Genomic DNA, 19,307 nt, shown 5'->3' with positions numbered 1-19,307 from the left:
AACTCTTTTATCTGATGGTGAGCCGTATCCCTTAACCAAAATGGGTTGGTTTTTTTTTTTTTTTTCCCTGCTAATAGACTTAACTCACTAGGCCACAGAATCCCCCCAGAATCTTCCACGATTGTCCCTCATAGCCACCAACGGGAAAGTAATTCAGCAAGAGTAGAGATGGCATAAAACTGGGTGAAGTTCTTTAGCCGTCCCTGGGTTTAGGGTCTCTCAGCGTGAACACTGTTGTCATTTTGAACTGGATAATTCTTTGTTGCAGGAGCTCTTCTGTGCATTATAGAATGTTTGACATCATCCCTGACCTCTCTCCCCTAGACTCCAGTGGCAGCACACCCCTCCCCAACAAAATGTGTCCAGACATTGCCAGATGTTTCAGGGTAGGGGAGAGGAGGAGCAGGAAGAAAAATCACCTCCAGTTGAGAACCACTGCTGTAATACAATTAGAGACCTTTGTCCGTAGAATACAGAATCTCCAGTTGTTTCCTTCTAGTTAGATAGAGTCTGTCACATACCTCTGTTAATATTTTCTCTCCTGGAAGGACTATGTTCTGGTAATGTCACTTTCTTTTTTCCTTTTTCCTACAAGTTGTGAGACTGGTCTTTGAGTCCAGGTTCTCATCCAGAAATCACTCAGTAATGGAAAAGAACAATATTATCATCGAAAGACTGAATTTTATCCCAACCCTGCCATTATTAGTCTTGATCTTGAGCAAATGCCTCAGCTACTCAGAACCTTGGTTTACCCATCTGTCCAAGAGGCTGTGGATGTGAGAGAAGCACGTGTAGCAAAACCCATTAGAAACTAAAAAGGAACCCAGATCTGAACCAGAGCTCTTTTGGAGGAGTGTCTGACTCTAGGACTGGGGCAGGCAACATGCAAGGTGACTATAGCATCCTGTGGTGCCACAAAGTAGGGAAGTGGTTCAAAAGAAAAACCAAAACATAATGATGGGATACGTCAAAGGGACCCAGGAATCAAGTAATAGGGCTCCCAGTGGCCAAAGCTGGAACCATTTAAGGACAAAATAAATAAAGTAGTATTGGATTATAACCCAAAGTATAAAATAAATACCAGTGAGTCTGTTGATATAAATAAATGATTGAATGAATAAATGAGGAGAAGAGACTGCTTGCCTATACAAATGAATTCCAAATAATTTTTGCAGACATTTCACCTTCTAGGAGATGGAGCATGACTCCCCACTCCTTAATCGAGGGCTGTGCATAGTGACTTTCCTTCCAATGAGTACAGAATGGTAAGGGGAAAAGAGAGTAACTTTTCAGTGGAAAAACCTGGTGAGCATTACCTCATCCAGGTGCTCGAGATCAACATAAGCAGTGAGATGTCATGTTGATGACATAAGTACCGTTGATATGATGTGAGAATGACACCTCTCCTCTGGGTTCTTTCTCCCAAAAACCCATAACCCTAGTCTCACCACAAATCTCGGTCAAGGGACATTGTACAAAATACCTGACGAGTACTCCTCCAAACTGTCATGGTCATCAGAAACAAGGCAAGTCTGAGAGACTTGTCACAGCCAAGAGGAGCCTAAGGAGACATGACCACTAAATGTGGTATGGGATCCTGGAAGAAGGAGAAAGACATGAAATAAAAACCAAAGAAATAAAAATAAAGCGTGGCCATTTTAATAATATATCAGTGTGGGTTCATTCATTGTGACAAACGTGGAATATTGTAAAGTGTTAATAATAGGGAAATAGCAAGTGATGGAAATTCTCTTACTATCTTTGCAGTTTTTAAGTAGATCTAAAGTCATTCTAAAGTTTATTTTTTAAAGTATAGGTAAATAAAATTAAGGTACTATTATAAACAGTGGTTATTTTATCCAGAAAGATATTAGCAGGTCTAGTTTATGACTCTCTAAGGTTTAAAATAGGAAAAGGAGTACGTCAAGGCTGTATATTGTCACCCTGCTTATTTAACTTACATGCAGAGTACATCATGAAAAATGCTGGGCTGGAAGAAGCACAAGCTGGAATCAAGATTGCCGGGAGAAATATCAATAACCTCAGATATGCAGATGACACCACCCTTATGGCAGAAAGTGAAGAGGAACTAAAAAGCCTCTTGATGAAAGTGAAAGAGAGTAAAAAAGTTGGCTTAAAGCTCAACATTCAGAAAACTAAGATCATGGCATCTGGTCCCATCACTTCATGGGAAATAGATGGAGAAACAGTGGAAACAGTGTCAGACTTTATTTTGGGGGGCTCCAAAATCACTGCAGATGGTGATTGCAGCCATGAAATTAAAAGACGCTTACTCCTTGGAAGGAAAGTTACGACCAACCTAGATAGTATATTTAGAAGCAGAGACATTACTTTGCCAACAAAGGTCCATCTAGTCAAGGCTATGGTTTTTCCAGTGGTCATGTATGGATGTGAGGGTTGGACTGTGAAGAAAGCTGAGCATAGAAGAATTGATGCTTTTGAACTGTGGTGCTGGAGAAGACTCTTGAGAGTCCTTGGACTGCAAGGAGGTCCAACCAGTCCATCCTAAAGGAGACCAATCCTGTGTGTTCATTGGAAGGACTGATGCTGAGGCTGAAACTCCAGTATTTTGGCCACCTCATGCGAAGAGTTGACTCATTGGAAAAGACCCTGATGCTGAGAGGGATTTGGGGGCAGGAGGAGAAGGGGACGACAGATGAGATGGCTGGATGTCATCACTGACTCGATGGACGTGAGTCTGAGTGAACTCCGGGAGTTGGTGATGGACAGGGAGGCCTGGCGTGGTGCGATTCATGGGGTCGCAAAGAGTGGGACACAGCTGAACTAACTGAAGGTTTAAAAGTCTGTTTGTGGAATCTCTCCCAGACATCATTCTCACGGTGATGTTTAATGTCCTTATCTATGGTATTTATGTATCACTTAACAGTCTTCACCATGTTGGTGTAAATCTGGTGGCAGACCAGCTTTACTTTCTGTTGTGAGGAAATCCACAGGTGCTCCCTTCTTACCGCACCTTATCAGAGCTGCCTTTACAGCTTATAGGTTCTTTCTTCTAACCAAGATCTAAAAGATTCCCTGTTTGGTTTCTGTTTTCTCAAAGAGGAATGGAAAAATGAGGTACTGTGGCAGCACCCCCTTTTTGCTGTCAGGTGAAGCACAGACTGCCTGGCAGGTAATGCACCTAGATATATGCAGAACAGGAATAGAAGATGGGGAGATCCTTCACAATGGTAAAACCTTGGTGAGACATTGTATTCAGTTCAGTTCAGTTCAGTCGCTCAGTCGTGTCCGACTCTTCGCGACCCCGTGAATCACAGCACGCCAGGCCTCCCTGTTCATCACCAACTCCCAGAGTTCACTCAGACTCACATCCATCGAGTCAGTGATGCCATCCAGCCATCTCATCCTCTGCCGTCCCCTTCTCCTCCTGCCCCCAATCCCTCCCAGCATCAGAGTCTTTTCCAATGAGTCAACTCTTCGCATGAGGTGGCCAAAGTACTGGAGTTTCAGCTTTAGCATCATTCCTTCCAAAGAAGTCCCAGGGCTGATCTCCTTCAGAATGGACTGGTTGGATCTCCTTGCAGTCCAAGGGACTCTCAAGAGTCTTCTCCAATACCACAGTTCAAAAGCATCAATTCTTCAGCACTCAGCCTTCTTCACAGTCCAACTCTCACATCCATACATGACCACAGGAAAAACCATAGCCTTAACTAGACGAACCTTTGTTGGCAAAGTAACGTCTTTGCTTTTGAATATGCTATCTAGGTTGGTCATAACTTTACAGGATAAAAAAATATTTTATGTAGGGGCTTCGCAGATGGAGCTAGTGGTAAAGAACCTGCCTGCTAGTGCAGGAGACAGAAGAGACACATGTTCGATCCCTGGGTCAGGAAGATCCCCTGGAGGAGGAAATGGCAACCCACTCCACTATTCTTGCCTGGAGAATTCCATGGACAGAGGAGACTGGCGGGCTGCAGTCCATGGGGTTGCAAAGAGTCAAAAGTGACTGAAGTGACAGCACACACCTGGTTTCTTTGTGATACTCTCACCTTTTTACTCCACCCTCCTTATTTCAGTGAACAGTTTATTCATCCCAGGCATGTAGCACTGTATAGAGGTACGTATATGAGCATGGTTCATTATAAATACTGAATTCAGAATCACTCCGTTATACAGAGAGCAGTGTTCTATAATCTCTTAGTACTTAAGAACTGATCAGTCAAGTTCCCTAATATAACTACCGACATGAAATCACCCCGATAATGCTTTTTGGTTTCAAGCACCACAGTGAGCTAAACATTAAGCTTACTGCTGATAACAAAAGCATCGTTTAACATAAGAATAATGACATGAACAAGTGCTTACCACTCTCCTAAGGCACCTGCATCATTTAGGTATTTAGGTCTGTCATCCATCCCACCCAATACCCTGATTATTAACCCTAACAATGACTGCCAGATGGCAGGTGAGGACAGACACACAGCTGAAATGCAGGTATAAAGCCCGAGCCGCCTGATTCTGGCCATAGTGTTTCTCCCACAAGTCCACACTGCAGCCTTGGCCTGGTTTCATGATTATAATTATGACTTCTGCTTTTTTAAATGCTCTATTTCTGAACCAGATCATGTTTGCTTGCTATTTTGATCCCAGTGCCACACCGTAGTTTTATGCAGCCATGGCTGATAATTTTAGGAATCATGGACTGAAGTTATCCTAGAGGAGTTCTGACCAGTAGAACCTCCCAGGGATGAGATGGTCTGTATCTGTGCTGTCCAGTGTGGCTGACACTAGCCACATGCTGCTGCCAGGCACTTGAAATGTGGCTAGGGTGTTGCAGGACTTGACTTTTACATTTTAATTTTAGTTAATTTAACTTTAAATAGCCACGTGTGGCTAATGACCATATTAGACAACACAGGTCTAGACAGTATTGGATGTAGGCTCCTCTTGTATGTTAGCCCTCAGAGCTGCTTGTGCATGCTTGGCCCTTCTTTTAGAAAAAAAATTATTTTTTGAGGAACTTTTCTTTTCTTGTGCTTAGGATGTTTCAAATATATAACCATTGGCCAAACAAAGTTCCTACTAAATTTTAGCCCATTTAAATTGAAAGTTGGGAGATCTTTTTTTTTAACTGGACAACAATTGCTTTACAATGTGGTGTTGGTTTCTGTTGTATAACAACGTGAGTCAGTCATAATTTATATTTTATATATATATGTGTGTGTATATATCTCCTTCCTGTTGAGCCTCCCTCCCCTTCTGTATCTTAGCCCTCTAGGTCATCATAGAGCGCCAGCCTGGGCTCCCTGTTGTATATAACAGCTTCCCACTAGCTAGCCAATTTATACATGGTTTTGTATATATGTCAGTGCTACTTTCTCAGTTCGTCCTACCCTCTCCTTCCCTGACTGTATCTACAAGCCCATTCTGTACATCTGTGTCTCCATTCCTTCCCTGAAAATAAGTTCATCAGTACTGTTTTTCTAGATTCCATATATGTGTGTTAATATACAATACTTGTTTCTGTCTTTCTGACTTGAAAGTCATGAGATCTTAAGTCAACCCTAAAAGATAAAAGCTGCTGAGTTTTAATTCACCATACTCTTTGGGGGAAATGAGGAAACAGTGGTCTCATATGCCCTTGATTCTACCTTTAAGAGTTTGAACCTTTAGAAAACTATTATTGGCAAGAGGTTTACTTCTTTAATTCTAAAAACAAAGGACTATTTTCTTTTACAGATACAAATCTGTTATTTGATGCCTGCAAAATTCAGGGACACGTTAAATCAGGAATGAGTGATACTTACAGAGCCAGACAAAAATCTCGCTACATGATATTTGCATTAAGTTAAGAACAGAATTCTGAGATTATAGTTTGGGAAAAGGGGAACTGTGGTTTATAAATTGAGAATGCATTTACTGATAAATGCTAAAACAATGACAGCTCTTGCCATTACTACTGCTGCTGAATTGAACAAGTGAATTCAGAAGCTCTGTAGAAAAAATTAGAATGACAGTTTTTGATTAGTCAACAGTTTCTGTACTGGAAATTCTCAAGGCGTAAGGAAAATACACAGGTAACAGATATTATTAGGAGCAATATTAAATGCCAAAAAAAACTGGGGTCCTATCCCACTAGAAGTTTTCTTCCTTATAACATGGCTTTTGACGGCTTAATAGAATGCTTTCAAATTAAGTTTAATGGACACCTATCTCCCACAGATTATGATAGTAGAAAAACACTTCTTGTGCTGGGAGACAGGAAATAGTAAAGCTACTCTAAGATGTTATTTAATGAAAATTTAAACAAACTAATTCACTAAATGCTTGCTTTTCTGTTCTGAACAGTTTTACAATGCTGGGTTACATAGATTCTCATTTGATTGGACTCTTAAATTTCTGATTTAGCACTTATTTCTACTCAGTTTCTTATATTATGTTTTATGGTCATGAAAATGTTGTGTCAGTTTTTTATAAGTACTGTTGTTAAATAGTGTTATTCATGAACATATTTTCAGCTGATAGAACAATTTCTGGTCCCCTAGAAGCTCTCCTCATTCTCCCTTCTAGCCAATATCCATTGCCTGGGTGGATATCTCACACCATAGATAAATTTTGCTTGATTTTTAACTTTATAGAAGTAGAATTAGGCTATATCTGTGTTCTTCTGTCTGGCTTCTTTTCCTGAACATTATATCTCTATAATTTATACCTGTTGTATAATGTATTCATTCCTCTTTGTTACTGTATAGTAGTACACAGTTGTATGACTCTACCACAATTTATTTGTTCTACATACGTGCAGAGTGATCATCAAATGTACACACTTCTAACTTTCCATAGGCCCATCTAGAAAATGCCTTGAAGACAATGGCCTTTGGTCCTTCAGGGAAACAGTTGGATAAGAGAGAATAATGCTCTGATGTGAGCCTGTAGGCATTTGATGGAATCAGAAATACTTGAGGAGTTAATAATACTTGCGTTTACCAAGTGCTCTCCAAGTGAGTTTGGTGAATTTTTATAATCAAGTAATTTGACATAAATAGCCCTCAATTCACCTAGTTGGTTCAACAAACTTTTTTTTTTTTTTTTTGGTGAGTGCTTCATTCCCAACCTTGTGTATTATAGATAGAACTGCAAAAGGAATGAAAGATGGTGACTAATAACAATACAAAAAGATTCTCTACTTTATTAATGGACAGTAAAATGAAAGGTATAATAACAGCATTGTGTGCTGACAGGCAAGTCAGCCTCTAGGCCTTGTATTCAGTATCCACAGTGAGGAGATGGGGTTCTGTGGTCTGCGAGGTTGTCTGTCCAGTGCTATGAGAAATGTCAAATAATGGAGTGGTGGACATTCAGTCCTGTGTTTTTCTCTGGAAGTGGCAAAAAGAGACACTGCCTTGCATCCTGGTCAGAACATTTGAAGTTTTTTTCCGAATATGTTTTGAACTTAGGTACCAACAAAGGTCCGTCTAGTCAAGGCTATGGTTTTTCCTGTGGTCATGTATGGATGTGAGAGTTGGACTGTGAAGAAGGCTGAGTGCTGAAGAATTGATGCTTTTGAACTGTGGTGTTGGAGAAGACTCTTGAGAGTCCCTTGGACTGCAAGGAGATCCAACCAGTCCATTCTGAAGGAGATCAGCCCTGGGATTTCTTTGGAAGGAATGATGCTAAAGCTGAAACCAGTACTTTGGCCACCTCATGCAAAGAGTTGACTAATTGGAAAAGACTCTGATGCTGGGAGGGATTGGGGGCAGAAGGAGAAGGGGACGACAGAGGATGAGATGGCTGGATGGCATCACTGACTCAATGGATATGAGTCTGAGTGAACTCCAGGAGTTGGTGATGGACAGGGAGGCCTGGCGTGCTGTGATTCATGGTGTCACAAAGAGTCGGACACGACTGAGTGACTGAACTGAACTGACCATGTGATCATGAATTCAACCCTTGTGGGACAGGCTCCTGATGCAACATGGCCCATAGGCGGGGGGATTTCACAGTTGATTTAAGCCTATATTTAAGCCAGGGCGGCTCACAGAGAGTGTTTACCATGTGCCAAGCACTGAGCAGGTGTTTCACATACATTATCGTGTTTCATCCACCTGATAATCTTACCGGGTGGGTTCTAATATCATCATCACTTCACAGATAAGCCAACACAGTGTCTGAATGACCAGGACACTTAGCCACGCAAATTGCACAACTGAGACTTGAATCAGGACTGTCTGAGATCAGGCCATCCAGGATCACCCAGGCCTGCATCCTGTAATGTGCTTGTGGTATATGTTGATATGCTCTGCACACAACTGCTCTGTCCTTTGAAGGTTTTTCAGTAAGAATGGAGTAGCTGCTCTCCTTTCATCAGTAGCAAGAGCCATTACGTAAAGACTTCATCTGAAAAATCACAAATTCCTTTCGCCCTCCTCCCCTGTTCTATAATGATTTAATTTCCTGGCACGAGACACTTAAACTCCTTTGGAAGTGTAAATGGAGTTCTTATCTGGAAGGAAAAACATTTTCTTTCTCATAGTTTTCAGATAAATGGAATTGTTACTGGGCATCTGTGAGGTCTAGGTGCAATTTCCTTTTCATTCACATTTTTCTTCATTTAGTACACATAGCTCATTTGGTGTTTATTGCTAACTTTTGCCAAATACTGTGAGTAAAATATTTGCCTTACTTAAATTGAATTTTGAATGTTTCTTTCTTGGTTATTGAGTAATTCTAGGCTTTCTGCTTCTCTGGATTTATGTTGACAGCACCTTTCCTTTAGAAAGAAACAGTCTGATCATTGATGTCATATGGTTTCTTAACAGATTTTTTTCTTAGGTCAAGAGAAGTCAGAATATAATTTTTCATAGTGACAAAGTTTGATTAGGACATTGTTGTTTTATTTGGGTTTTCTGGGAACTTGGGCTCCCCTGGTGGCTCAGATAATAAAGAATCTACCTACAGTGCAGGAGACCCAGGTTCAATCCCTGGGTTGGGAAGATTCCCTGGAGAAGGGAATGGCAACCCACTCCAGTATTCTTACCTGGAGAATCCCATGGACAGAGGAGCTTAGTGGGCTATAGTCCATGGGGCTATAAAGAGCTGGACACGACTGAGCAACTAATACACACTTTGGTGCACTTATAGGATCCCTGCCTTGATAACTAGAACTATTCTATGCTTATAGCAGATTTATTGTGCTTTATTCTGAAACACTGGTGATACTCACTAAATATATACCAGCAATCAGAGCTGCACTACTTCTCCTAAGAACTTTAGTCTTGAGATTCCATTTAATTAAATTTTACGTGTGCATGCATGCTAAGTCACGTCAGTCGTGACCCTATGGATTGCCGCCCACCAGGCTCTGTCCATGGGATTCTCCAAGCAAGAATACTAGAATGGGTTGCCATGCCCTCCTCCAGGGAATCTTCCCCACCCAGGGACTGAACCGTTTCTCTTAAGTCTTTTGCATTGGCAAGTGAGTTCTTTACCACTAGCGCCGCCTGGAAAGCCCTAAAATTTATAAGTAGGCCTCATTTAGATTGAGCAGAAATAAAGTTCCCTTTGACTACGGAAGGAATTGTTTATTTCATTGAATCACATAATACTTTATACTCACCAAGATTTCAAGCAAGTATGTTCAACATCCTTAAGAGAAAGTTTAATTACATTACCTTTATTGAATGTGCTCTATGCTCAGAATCTAATTGTTGTAATGCTAGTCACTATAATGACACAGAGAAATTTGATTTATAGAGATTAAATAGAAGATAAACTTCTTACACAATAAACTATATAGAAAAATACATGACTAAGGGTTGGAGTATGTAAACTAGAATATAGTAGCTGACAGATTGAAAAGTAGAAAAAGTGGAAATTATGTTGAGTCCCAAAAGCAGGATGGAATTTAGAAAAGCAGAAAAGAAATTGGTTTTTGAATAATGGCTTAAGATTGATAGTGTGGTGGAGAAAGCAGAAAAATATCTTTCTTTCAAAATATTTAATTTTATGTGTATATATGTATGTATGTATAAAATTGAATATTTAACATTGTTTTTAAGATTTTTTCATGTTAACCTGGCTGAGTTGTTTTTTGATTTTTAGTTTTAGAAGTCTTTCTTATTTAAGTATTTTAAAAATATATATGGTTGTCATATTACTATGACTATATGTTTGTTAGTTCACAAAAATACCCCAGATACATAAACTTATTTGTATTAGTCAAATTGGAAGGAGGTAGGGCAAAGAAGGAAAAAGAGAGACTGAGAAGATTAAAAGCACTCCTTAAAGTAGAAAATTGTCTGGAAGCCAGTGGAACACAGCGTGATTCAGCTGGGAACCCCTCCAGCCCATTTTCCCCAGTTTCTACCTGAGGTCCTGCCCCCTCCATGCAGAGGCTACAGGCTGTATATTAGTGGCTGAGGCTGGGTCAGCTGTGCCCCCAGGCTTTCTCCACTCTGCTCAAAATGGATTATTGTAGAATGAAGACTAGGTTCCCATAATGGGGTTTTTTAGTTATTTATGTTCTTTGGGGAGCTGAATTGAGCATTGTGTGTACCCTCTAAAATGCTGTCTTGGCATTCTGTTAAGCTGCCTACTCTAGAAGAAAAACCAGGTGGGAAGAAACACAGTTTTTTGGGTTTTGGTGGGGGTTTTTTGTTTTTGTTTTTGTTTCAAGAATCGTTAAGTAACTGAGCACTGGCTTCCTCAGTAGGGGGAAGTTTCCCTCAAAATGTTTATTGTAAATGAACCCTAATGTCTGGCATGCAGCTGCTGCTGCTGCTAAGTCACTTCAGTCGTGTCCGACTCTGTGCGACCCCCTAGACGTCAGCCCACCAGGTTCCCCCATCCCTGGGATTCTCCAGGCAAGAACACTGCAGTGGGTTGCCATTTCTTTCTCCAATGCAGGAAATTGAAAAGTGAAAGGGAAGTTGCTCAGTCGTGTCCGACTTTTCGCGACCCCATGGACTGCAGCCCACCAGGCTCCTCCATCCATGGGATTTTCCAGGCAAGAGTGCTGGAGTGGGGTGCCATCACCTTCTCCAATGTCTGGCATATGCCTGCTTTATTCCTGTTACTGTTTCTGATCTCTGTGTGCCTCAGAGCTAGAGAAGCCAGCTATAACTTTCTTTTAAAGGATTAAGCATTGGCACCTCTCTGAGCCTGCTTTGCCCCAAGCTATCCTGTTTTAGTTCTGATTTTTTCCATCTTCTTTCTTCTGGAGGAGATAGGAGGTTTCAAGTCAGAATAATATGTGGGTCTGTGTCCTCTGGTGAAGACAAAAACCATGCAAGGTGGTTTCATGCCTGGTAAATACATTTAAAAACATATTTTGAGACAAAATTTACAGTGCAGCTCCTTGAAGCTGGCCCCTAAAACTTGTCCCAGGTTTTACCTGGGGCATCGGTTTGCCAAGGAAAATGTTCCTGTGTCTTGTGAAGCTAACTTGCGTGCGTTTAGGCAGAAGTGCCTTTATTCATCCCCAGTGGCACACTCTTTAGGTCCTTCTGATGATGTCATCTTGTCTTCATGTGCCTTTCTTGGATCTTTCTACTTCCTCTGACCTTAACAAGGGAAAATATTACCAGCTGTAAGCTTTTGGCCTGGACTAGAAGTGTCTTGCTGTGGCCCTTGCTATAATTGCTCCATTAGTAAGCAGAGCAAATGAACCTGGAAATATTTTATTCAGAGACTAAAAAATAAGGTGTATCAGAATCATACAGGCAACGGCAAAGGCAGATTTAGGTTTGTTTTAACGAGATGGAAAAGTGACGAGAACCTTCTCTGCTTCAGTAGAAGAGACTGTTAGAAGACCCAGGCCAGAAAATAACTGCGGGGCTACGAGTAGGGATTCCCCAGCGGCTCAGCAGTAAAGAATCTGCCTGCCGATGCAGGAGACATAGAAGACACAGGTCTGATTCCTGGGTCAGGAAGATCCCCTGGAGCAGGAAATGGCAACCCATTCCAGTATCCTTGCCAGGAAATCCCACGGACGGAGGAGCCTGATGGGCTACAGTCTATAGTGTCGCAAAGAGTCGGACATGATTGAGCAACTCAGCACTTAGCAGGTATGTCATGGTGAAAAACATACGTAAAAGTATTTATATTGTCTTTCAGAAAGCAGTTTTATCACACATGATCTTCTAATAGTCACTCTGCTGAGATACTATGAAACCTTTCAACAGGATCTCTCAAATGAACAACTTCATTAGTCTTGCTGGCATTTTCTAAAACTGAGTTATAACTATTGTTTATTGTTACTGTCTTAAAATTATGAAATACTGTCTCAGGAATCAACTAACTTTTTCAAAGGACCAGATCATGTAAATATTATAGGCTTTATGTAGATACTTCTATAACCGTGTTAAGTAAATACCTTTCTTAGCTTGCGGGCTGTGGTTTGCGGCCTCAGGTTTTTCTGATCACCTGATAAATCTCACTTGATAGCTCTCCCCGCACACAGACTGACTTCTACAATTATTCATCCTCTGCTGTTTCCCTGACGTTGAGAATGTAAATACCAAGGTAAAGACAGTTCTTTTCCTAAAAGATCTCAGTCTCAGGAGAAAGAAAAATACATAAACACACTTATTACAAGTGTTAATTATCGTGCAGTGTGATGAATGATGTCCAGAGGTGGTGTGACTGGGTGAGGGTGTTGGGAAATGCTCCACAGACAAGCGGCAAGCATTTCTAAAGCAGCAGAGAGAGGAGAGTACATTCCACAAAGGAAGGTAATGCTTATACCTCAATGTGGAAGACATTTATTTTGGGTTTGTTTTTTTTTTTTTGGCTTATCTCAATATAAAATCTCAGTTCCCAGATAATAGCATAGATAACATCAGCTCAAGAATACTGGAAGCCCAAGAATACTGGAGTGGGTAGTCTATCCCTTCTCTAGGGGATCATCCCGACTCAGGAATCGAACCAGGGTCTCCTTTATTGCAGGCAGATTCTTTACCAACCGAGCTATCAGGGAAGCCCAACATCAGCTCAGTCACTACAAAAAAACTTCGGTAGGTATTGTGAGGAAAAGCATATTATTCAACAATTACAGCACTGAATATGGATTTGAAGCATTTGACTTCTGCTGCTTCTGCACATGTTATTTTTCTTTAACAGACACTGATCACCTGATAAGTTAAATTTAAAACAAGGTTTTAGACACGTAAGCAGTGAGGTTACGTAGCTCATGTTAGGTAACAAGATACTATAAAATTAAGAAGTCCCTGCTCTCTGAGAGCCAGTGATCCCAATGAGGCAGGCAGGATATACAGATAATAATAGCAAAAGTTCTAGTTCTTATGCTTAGAGCCATAATTCTTAATCCTAATTGTACATTGAAATTACTTGGGGAGCTTTAAAAAAATATATCAGTGTCACGGCTCCAGCCTGGACCAATTAAATCAGAATCTTTGGGGTAAGACACAGATACAGAGATAGAAGTCAAACACTGTTCATGTAAATTTTATAGATTATGGTTTTCAATACCTTTACCCTTCATTTCTCAATTCTCGTTGTCCTTTTCCAAGCATTATGTTTAGTACATAGATACTCAATCTAGATATTCTAGATTTATTTACAAATATTAAAAGCAAACCATTTAGGGCCCATATAGGGTCCATAAACAGAAAATCTGTTTTAACGTTAAATTTCAGTCTCATCTTTTGCCTTCTATAAACAAACAAAAAAATTAGAACATTTTTTAATCTATTGTTTATCTCATTCATCCTTCAAAAACTATTTCAGTATCTCTTGGCCAAAAGAAATTTATATAGTATATGTGTATTTCAGAAAATTGTATCATCCCTTACTGCAAATACATTTAAACAGTTCATGGCTGAACATTTTAGCTGTTCACTGGCCTGCTCTTCTATAACCTACAAAGGTTGTAAATATTTCAGTCTCTCCTAAATTATGTTCTGCAGTGGAAATGATAACAGACCTTAATTGGAGGCTGATGGTGGAGCTGATAGCATTCCAGAATCTCTGATCCTCCCGCACGGCAGCTTAGAGAACACGACCCACACGTCACACCAACACTGGCGATATAGTTAACAAGGAAAATGCTTACTTATTCCATGATGATAGAAATCGTGATGTGGCACAATTGTCTATTAAGCTAAAAAAGCATTTTTAATATTCAAGTTGTACTTATTTTTTTTTACCACGAGAGGTCCCTCAATCCTGAATTACAGTGGTTGCGTGCAGGTCATTTTCTCTGCCCGAAGGACTGTCGCAGCACTTCGCTGTTCTTCCCGTGACTGCATTAATACCGAACTTTTAATATAGGAGAGTGAAACCTTTATTCTTTAGAACTAGCTTTTTAAATTTTTTACTTTTAATCCCCTCTGGATACAGAAAATATCAGCATCTAAGGATAGGAGTGTAAAGGCCAGGAAAATGAGTTACATAAAATGGCAATGAAATGGAATTCTTTTGAGGTTAAGTGAAAACACAGGCTGCTTTATGAGTGGAGAACAAACAGGACCATTCCTTTCTTTCCACCTTAGGTCTCAGTCTCAGTTCCCTGTCTTGTCTAGTCAGTGTAAATCTCTCAGTATAAAAATAGAATAAACATGATTATTTTTATCAATAGGGGTATAGAAAGGAAGGTACTTTAGATAGGATGACATTAATAGGACATGAATAATAGAATTTTTGTCATAGGTTATATGTTACAAATCATTACTTTGACTTTAAATAAACATAAATGTTCCTGTGTCTGCCTCTCCACTTATTTAAGTATTCATTCATTGAATGATTGCTCAATGTCAAACAGAAAATCAGACTCCCTGCCTTTAGGGAAATAATTTAATAAGCAGTTATTATTCCAGCATAATATGTTTAACATAAATTCCTCTGGTTTAATAGCTTGACCATTTCAGTAAAAATGATGGGTATATGTTATGGACAACAGTACTAAATTATAAGCTTCAGAATTGCTCAGAGATTAGATATTAATTGTTCCCACCACAAAAAAAGAAAAATGATTGTGCAACATGATAGAGGTGTTGGCTAAATACAGTAATAATCCCCTGCAGTGTATAAATGTCAGTCAACACATTGTACACCTTAAACTTGCACAGTGTTATGTGTTAGTTATATCAGTAAAAATAAACTTTAAAAGATGAGTGTGTATTTACATGAACATACCTCCTATTCCCTTAATGATTTGAGGTTACAAGGGATGAAAAATATTTTCCCCAACCATGGTTAGTGACCTTTTATACAAAGAGCAACCCATAATCTACCATAACATATCCATTTGTACAGGATTTGTCTTTTTTAATTTGTTCATTTCTCTCTGGCTTGTGGACAAAGCGAGAACATCTCCATTATTTCCTCAGGGAGAAGTTTTCTCCAACTAAACTATTATGTTTGCACTCTTTTAGATTAGGCTTACTAAGGGAAACTAATATTAATCTAGGCAGGAATTTCAAAAATGCTCTGTTTAAATGTATGTTTTATTTTTTTTAATTCTTTTGGAAATGGAAAAGCTTTTTAACAGTAATTTACATTTTGACCACTAGGTGGCACTTTGACCACACTCATGTGTGGTAAGCACATATAAGCTAAGGAAAAAATAGCCTTTTCTCAGCGATTGTTTCTGAATACAGATGCTTAAGTATCTTCAGCATTACATACTACAAATCTTTTGTTATCCAGCCCATAATATCACTACAAAAGCCTTTGTTTTTCTGGGTGAAATAGTCTTACATATGACTGCCTCAGGTAAATTCTGGGAGACACAGCTTCTGCCATTGCTCTGATCATTACTCATCAAACTATTCTGTTTTTAGCTATTTAAATATATTATTTTTTCTTTCTTAAGTTAGTCCTTTCTTACTAGTACCTTCTCATCCCTGAAAAACAGAAGATATATTTTAATTTTTTCAAGGCCCATTACATAGCTTCTGGGATATTAAGAGATCCAAGAACACATGTTCTTTGTAGGGCAGAATATGAGGGCACGAAGTTTGTTTTTGTTGTTCTTGGCACTCTGAGAGCTGTTTTTCTCATTTTACAACATTCATTCTTTTGTTAAGTAATATTTTGGTCTGATTATGAATAATTCTTACAGTGTATTATTTTCTGAAGAAAGATGTTGTAGGCTGCAAATAATAGATATCCTTAATGGTTAAGCTATTGCTAAATTGGGTTGTTTCACATGACCAGGACATGGGAAGGAATTACCCTGTTAGGTTGGACTGGTAGAGAGACCCACCCTCTGTAAGCACCCAGCCCCTCAGAAACCTCCAACACAATTAGAGTGCTCTCCAGCAAAGAAGAGGGAGAGTGGATTTGGGCAGTCAGATAACAGTATTTGGTGCCATTTCTGGTTTTGTTGTTTGTTTCTTTTTTTTTCCCCCCTAGAGACTCTTCTTTCTTGTCCTGACGTTCTTGAAGTAAAACTTCATTTCCCTTATTTTAAGTGCATGACACTGAACAGAATTACAGATGTATAGACTCTGTCTGTTGCAGAATTTTATCATTCAGCACAAGCTCTTTCACTTCTTGTTTTGTCTATGCACGTGTCTTTTCTCTAGCAGTTAAGGAAAGTAAGAACTCAGGTTCTCTTTCTGTGCTTACCAGTGCTATCACGCCCCCAAAACCTGTATCTCTAAAGTGCTGTATGAATCTAATCGCATTTCAACCAAGCCTGCATTGTCTGCCTAAGCACGCATAACTCTGAAGGCTCCGTATCAAACACTGGGTGCGTCTGACCAGGACTTCTGGAAATGTTGGCACCAGCTGCCTCAGAGCTCAGGCTGACCCCCTGGACTCTTTATAGACCCAGAGGAACAGAGCTGGGCTAGCTCAGTGACTCAGGTTCTTCAGCTTCTGTCAGTCACACTGCCTTCCTGCCTTTTCTGGCTTGTTTTTCCATTTAATATCACAGCCTCCCAAGGGCTGTAACAGACCCAGGACATCTAGTCTCAGTTCCGTCTGAAACAGAACCTGAAACAGCTCCTTTCTCCACTGCTTCATGCCAAGGTGTGTTCCTGCTGCATTATCTGAAAATGTATTTGTTTGTTTTCTGAATTCAGCAAGTATTTGTTGAATGATTGAAAGAATATTTATTGACATTTCAAATACAGTAAGTTTTTCTCTGATTTGAAAGTGCTGATATATTTTGTTTATTATGTTATCTGTTTTAATACTTGTCAAACAACTAGAAAATGTTTTCAACTGACATTTTCAGTCATCATGTTTTTAACTAAAGAACAGTAAGTATTCAAGAAGTTAGTAATGGCATTGTTGCTAGATTGTTTGAACATAGTTTTTATCCTTTTAATTTTATAATTTGAGAGAGATGAACTTATTTGAGAATACACTGAATCAAAAAAAAATTTTAATCTCTGTGATATTTTTATTTTTCAGAAAACTGTGGAATATATTTTCCAGAAATAAAAAGAGATCCAGGCAAATATTTACACACTTGTCCGGAATCAGTAAAAAAGTGGCTTCGACAGCTAAAGAATGCTGGCAAAATCCTTATGTTAATTACCAGTTCTCACAGTGATTACTGTAGACTCCTCTGCCAGTATATCCTTGGGTAAGTGGTCAGTCATTTTGTTTTCATGGTCTTATAAAATCCTGATAACAGATTAGACCAGTGCCCTTTTTAAGTGTTCAGCCATGACCATGTCATTATATTAAACAATACTGAGTGACACGTGGTTGTTTCTTGTAACAGCCCTCAACATCTGCTGACAGCAAGATACCCCACGTACATTTCAGCAAAGCAGTCTTGCCAGGCCCAGTATGCTCACAGCTGATGGACTTTAGATTTTCTGGAAAATATTGTGGACAGACCACAAGTCCTTCAGGCATCCTCCATGTCTCTGGTTTCTCAGCTTTGGGTGATTCTTTTTTTTTTTTTAATGTTTTTTTTTTTTTCTTTTCTTTTTTTTTTTTTAATTAGTTTTGCCAAATATCAAAATGAATCCACCACAGGTATACATGTGTTCCCCATCCTGAACCCTCCTCCCTCCCCATACCATCCCTCTGGGTCGTCCCAGTGCACCAGCCCCAAGCATCCAGTATCGTGCATTGAACCTGGACTGGCATCTCGTTTCATACATGATATTTTACATGTTTCAATGCCATTCTCCCAAATCTTCCCACCCTCTCCCTCTCCCACAGAGTCCATAAGACTGTTCTATACATCAGTGTCTCTTTTGCTGTCTCGTATACAGGGTTATCATTACCATCTTTCTAAATTCCATATATATGCGTTAGTATACTGTATTGGTGTTTTTCCTTCTGGCTTACTTCACTCTGTATAATAGGCTCCAGTTTCATCCACCTCATTAGAACTGATTCAAATGTATTCTTTTTAATGGCTGAGTAATACTCCATTGTGTATATGTACCACAGCTTGCTTATCCATTCATCTGCTGATGGACATCTAGGTTGCTTCCATGTCCTGGCTATTATAAACAGTGCTGCGATGAACATTGGGGTACACGTGTCTCTTTCCCTTCTGGTTTCCTCAGTGTGTATGCCCAGCAGTGGGATTGCTGGATCATAAGGCAGTTCTATTTCCAGTTTTTTAAGGAATCTCCACACTGTTCTCCATAGTGGCTGTACTAGTTTGCATTCCCACCAACAGTGTAAGAGGGTTCCCTTTTCTCCACACCCTCTCCAGCATTTATTATTTGTAGACTTTTGGATCGCAGCCATTCTGACTGGTGTGAAATGGTACCTCATAGTGGTTTTGATTTGCATTTCTCTGATAATGAGTGATGTTGAGCATCTTTTCATGTGTTTGTTAGCCATCTGTATGTCTTCTTTGGAGAAATGTCTTTTTAGGTCTTTGGCCCATTTTTGGATTGGGTCATTTATTTTTCTGGAGTTGAGCTGTAGGAGTTGCTTGTATATTTTTGAGATTAATTGTTTGTCGGTTGCTTCATTTGCTATTATTTTCTCCCATTCTGAAGGCTGTCTTTTCACCTTGCTAATAGTTTCCTTTGATGTGCAGAAGCTTTTAAGTTTAATTATGTCCCATTTGTTTATTTTTGCTTTTATTTCCAATATTCTGGGAGGTGGGTCATAGAGGATCCTTCTGTGATGTATGTCAGAGAGTGTTTTGCCTATGTTCTCCTCTAGGAGTTTTATAGTTTCTGGTCTTACGTTGAGATCTTTAATCCATTTTGAGCTTATTTTTGTATATGGTGTTAGAAAGTGTTCTAGTTTCATTCTTTTACAAGTGGTTGACCAGATTTCCCAGCACCACTTGTTAAAGAGATTGTCTTTAATCCATTGTATATTCTTGCCTCCTTTGTCAAAGATAAGGTGTCCATATGTGCGTGGATTTATCT

General features: G+C 39.5%; 1 protein-coding gene across 2 annotated transcripts in view; it reads left to right on the top strand.

Moving 5' to 3' along the window:
* NT5DC1 (5'-nucleotidase domain containing 1) overlaps positions 1-19,307 on the top strand; it is a 111,871-nt gene that overhangs the window by 73,250 nt on the left and 19,314 nt on the right. For both annotated transcript variants that reach the window (XM_019967176.2, XM_019967175.2), the window contains exon 7: positions 17,365-17,539. In XM_019967176.2, the coding sequence (XP_019822735.1) occupies positions 17,365-17,539 (175 nt within the window). The remainder of the gene's footprint in view (positions 1-17,364; positions 17,540-19,307) is intronic.

The sequence above is a fragment of the Bos indicus genome, chromosome 9, assembly GCF_029378745.1.
Source record: "Bos indicus isolate NIAB-ARS_2022 breed Sahiwal x Tharparkar chromosome 9, NIAB-ARS_B.indTharparkar_mat_pri_1.0, whole genome shotgun sequence".
Classification (NCBI taxonomy): domain Eukaryota; kingdom Metazoa; phylum Chordata; class Mammalia; order Artiodactyla; family Bovidae; genus Bos; species Bos indicus.
Note: the sequence above shows the minus strand (reverse complement) of the source record. Positions and strands in the feature narration are given on the sequence as shown.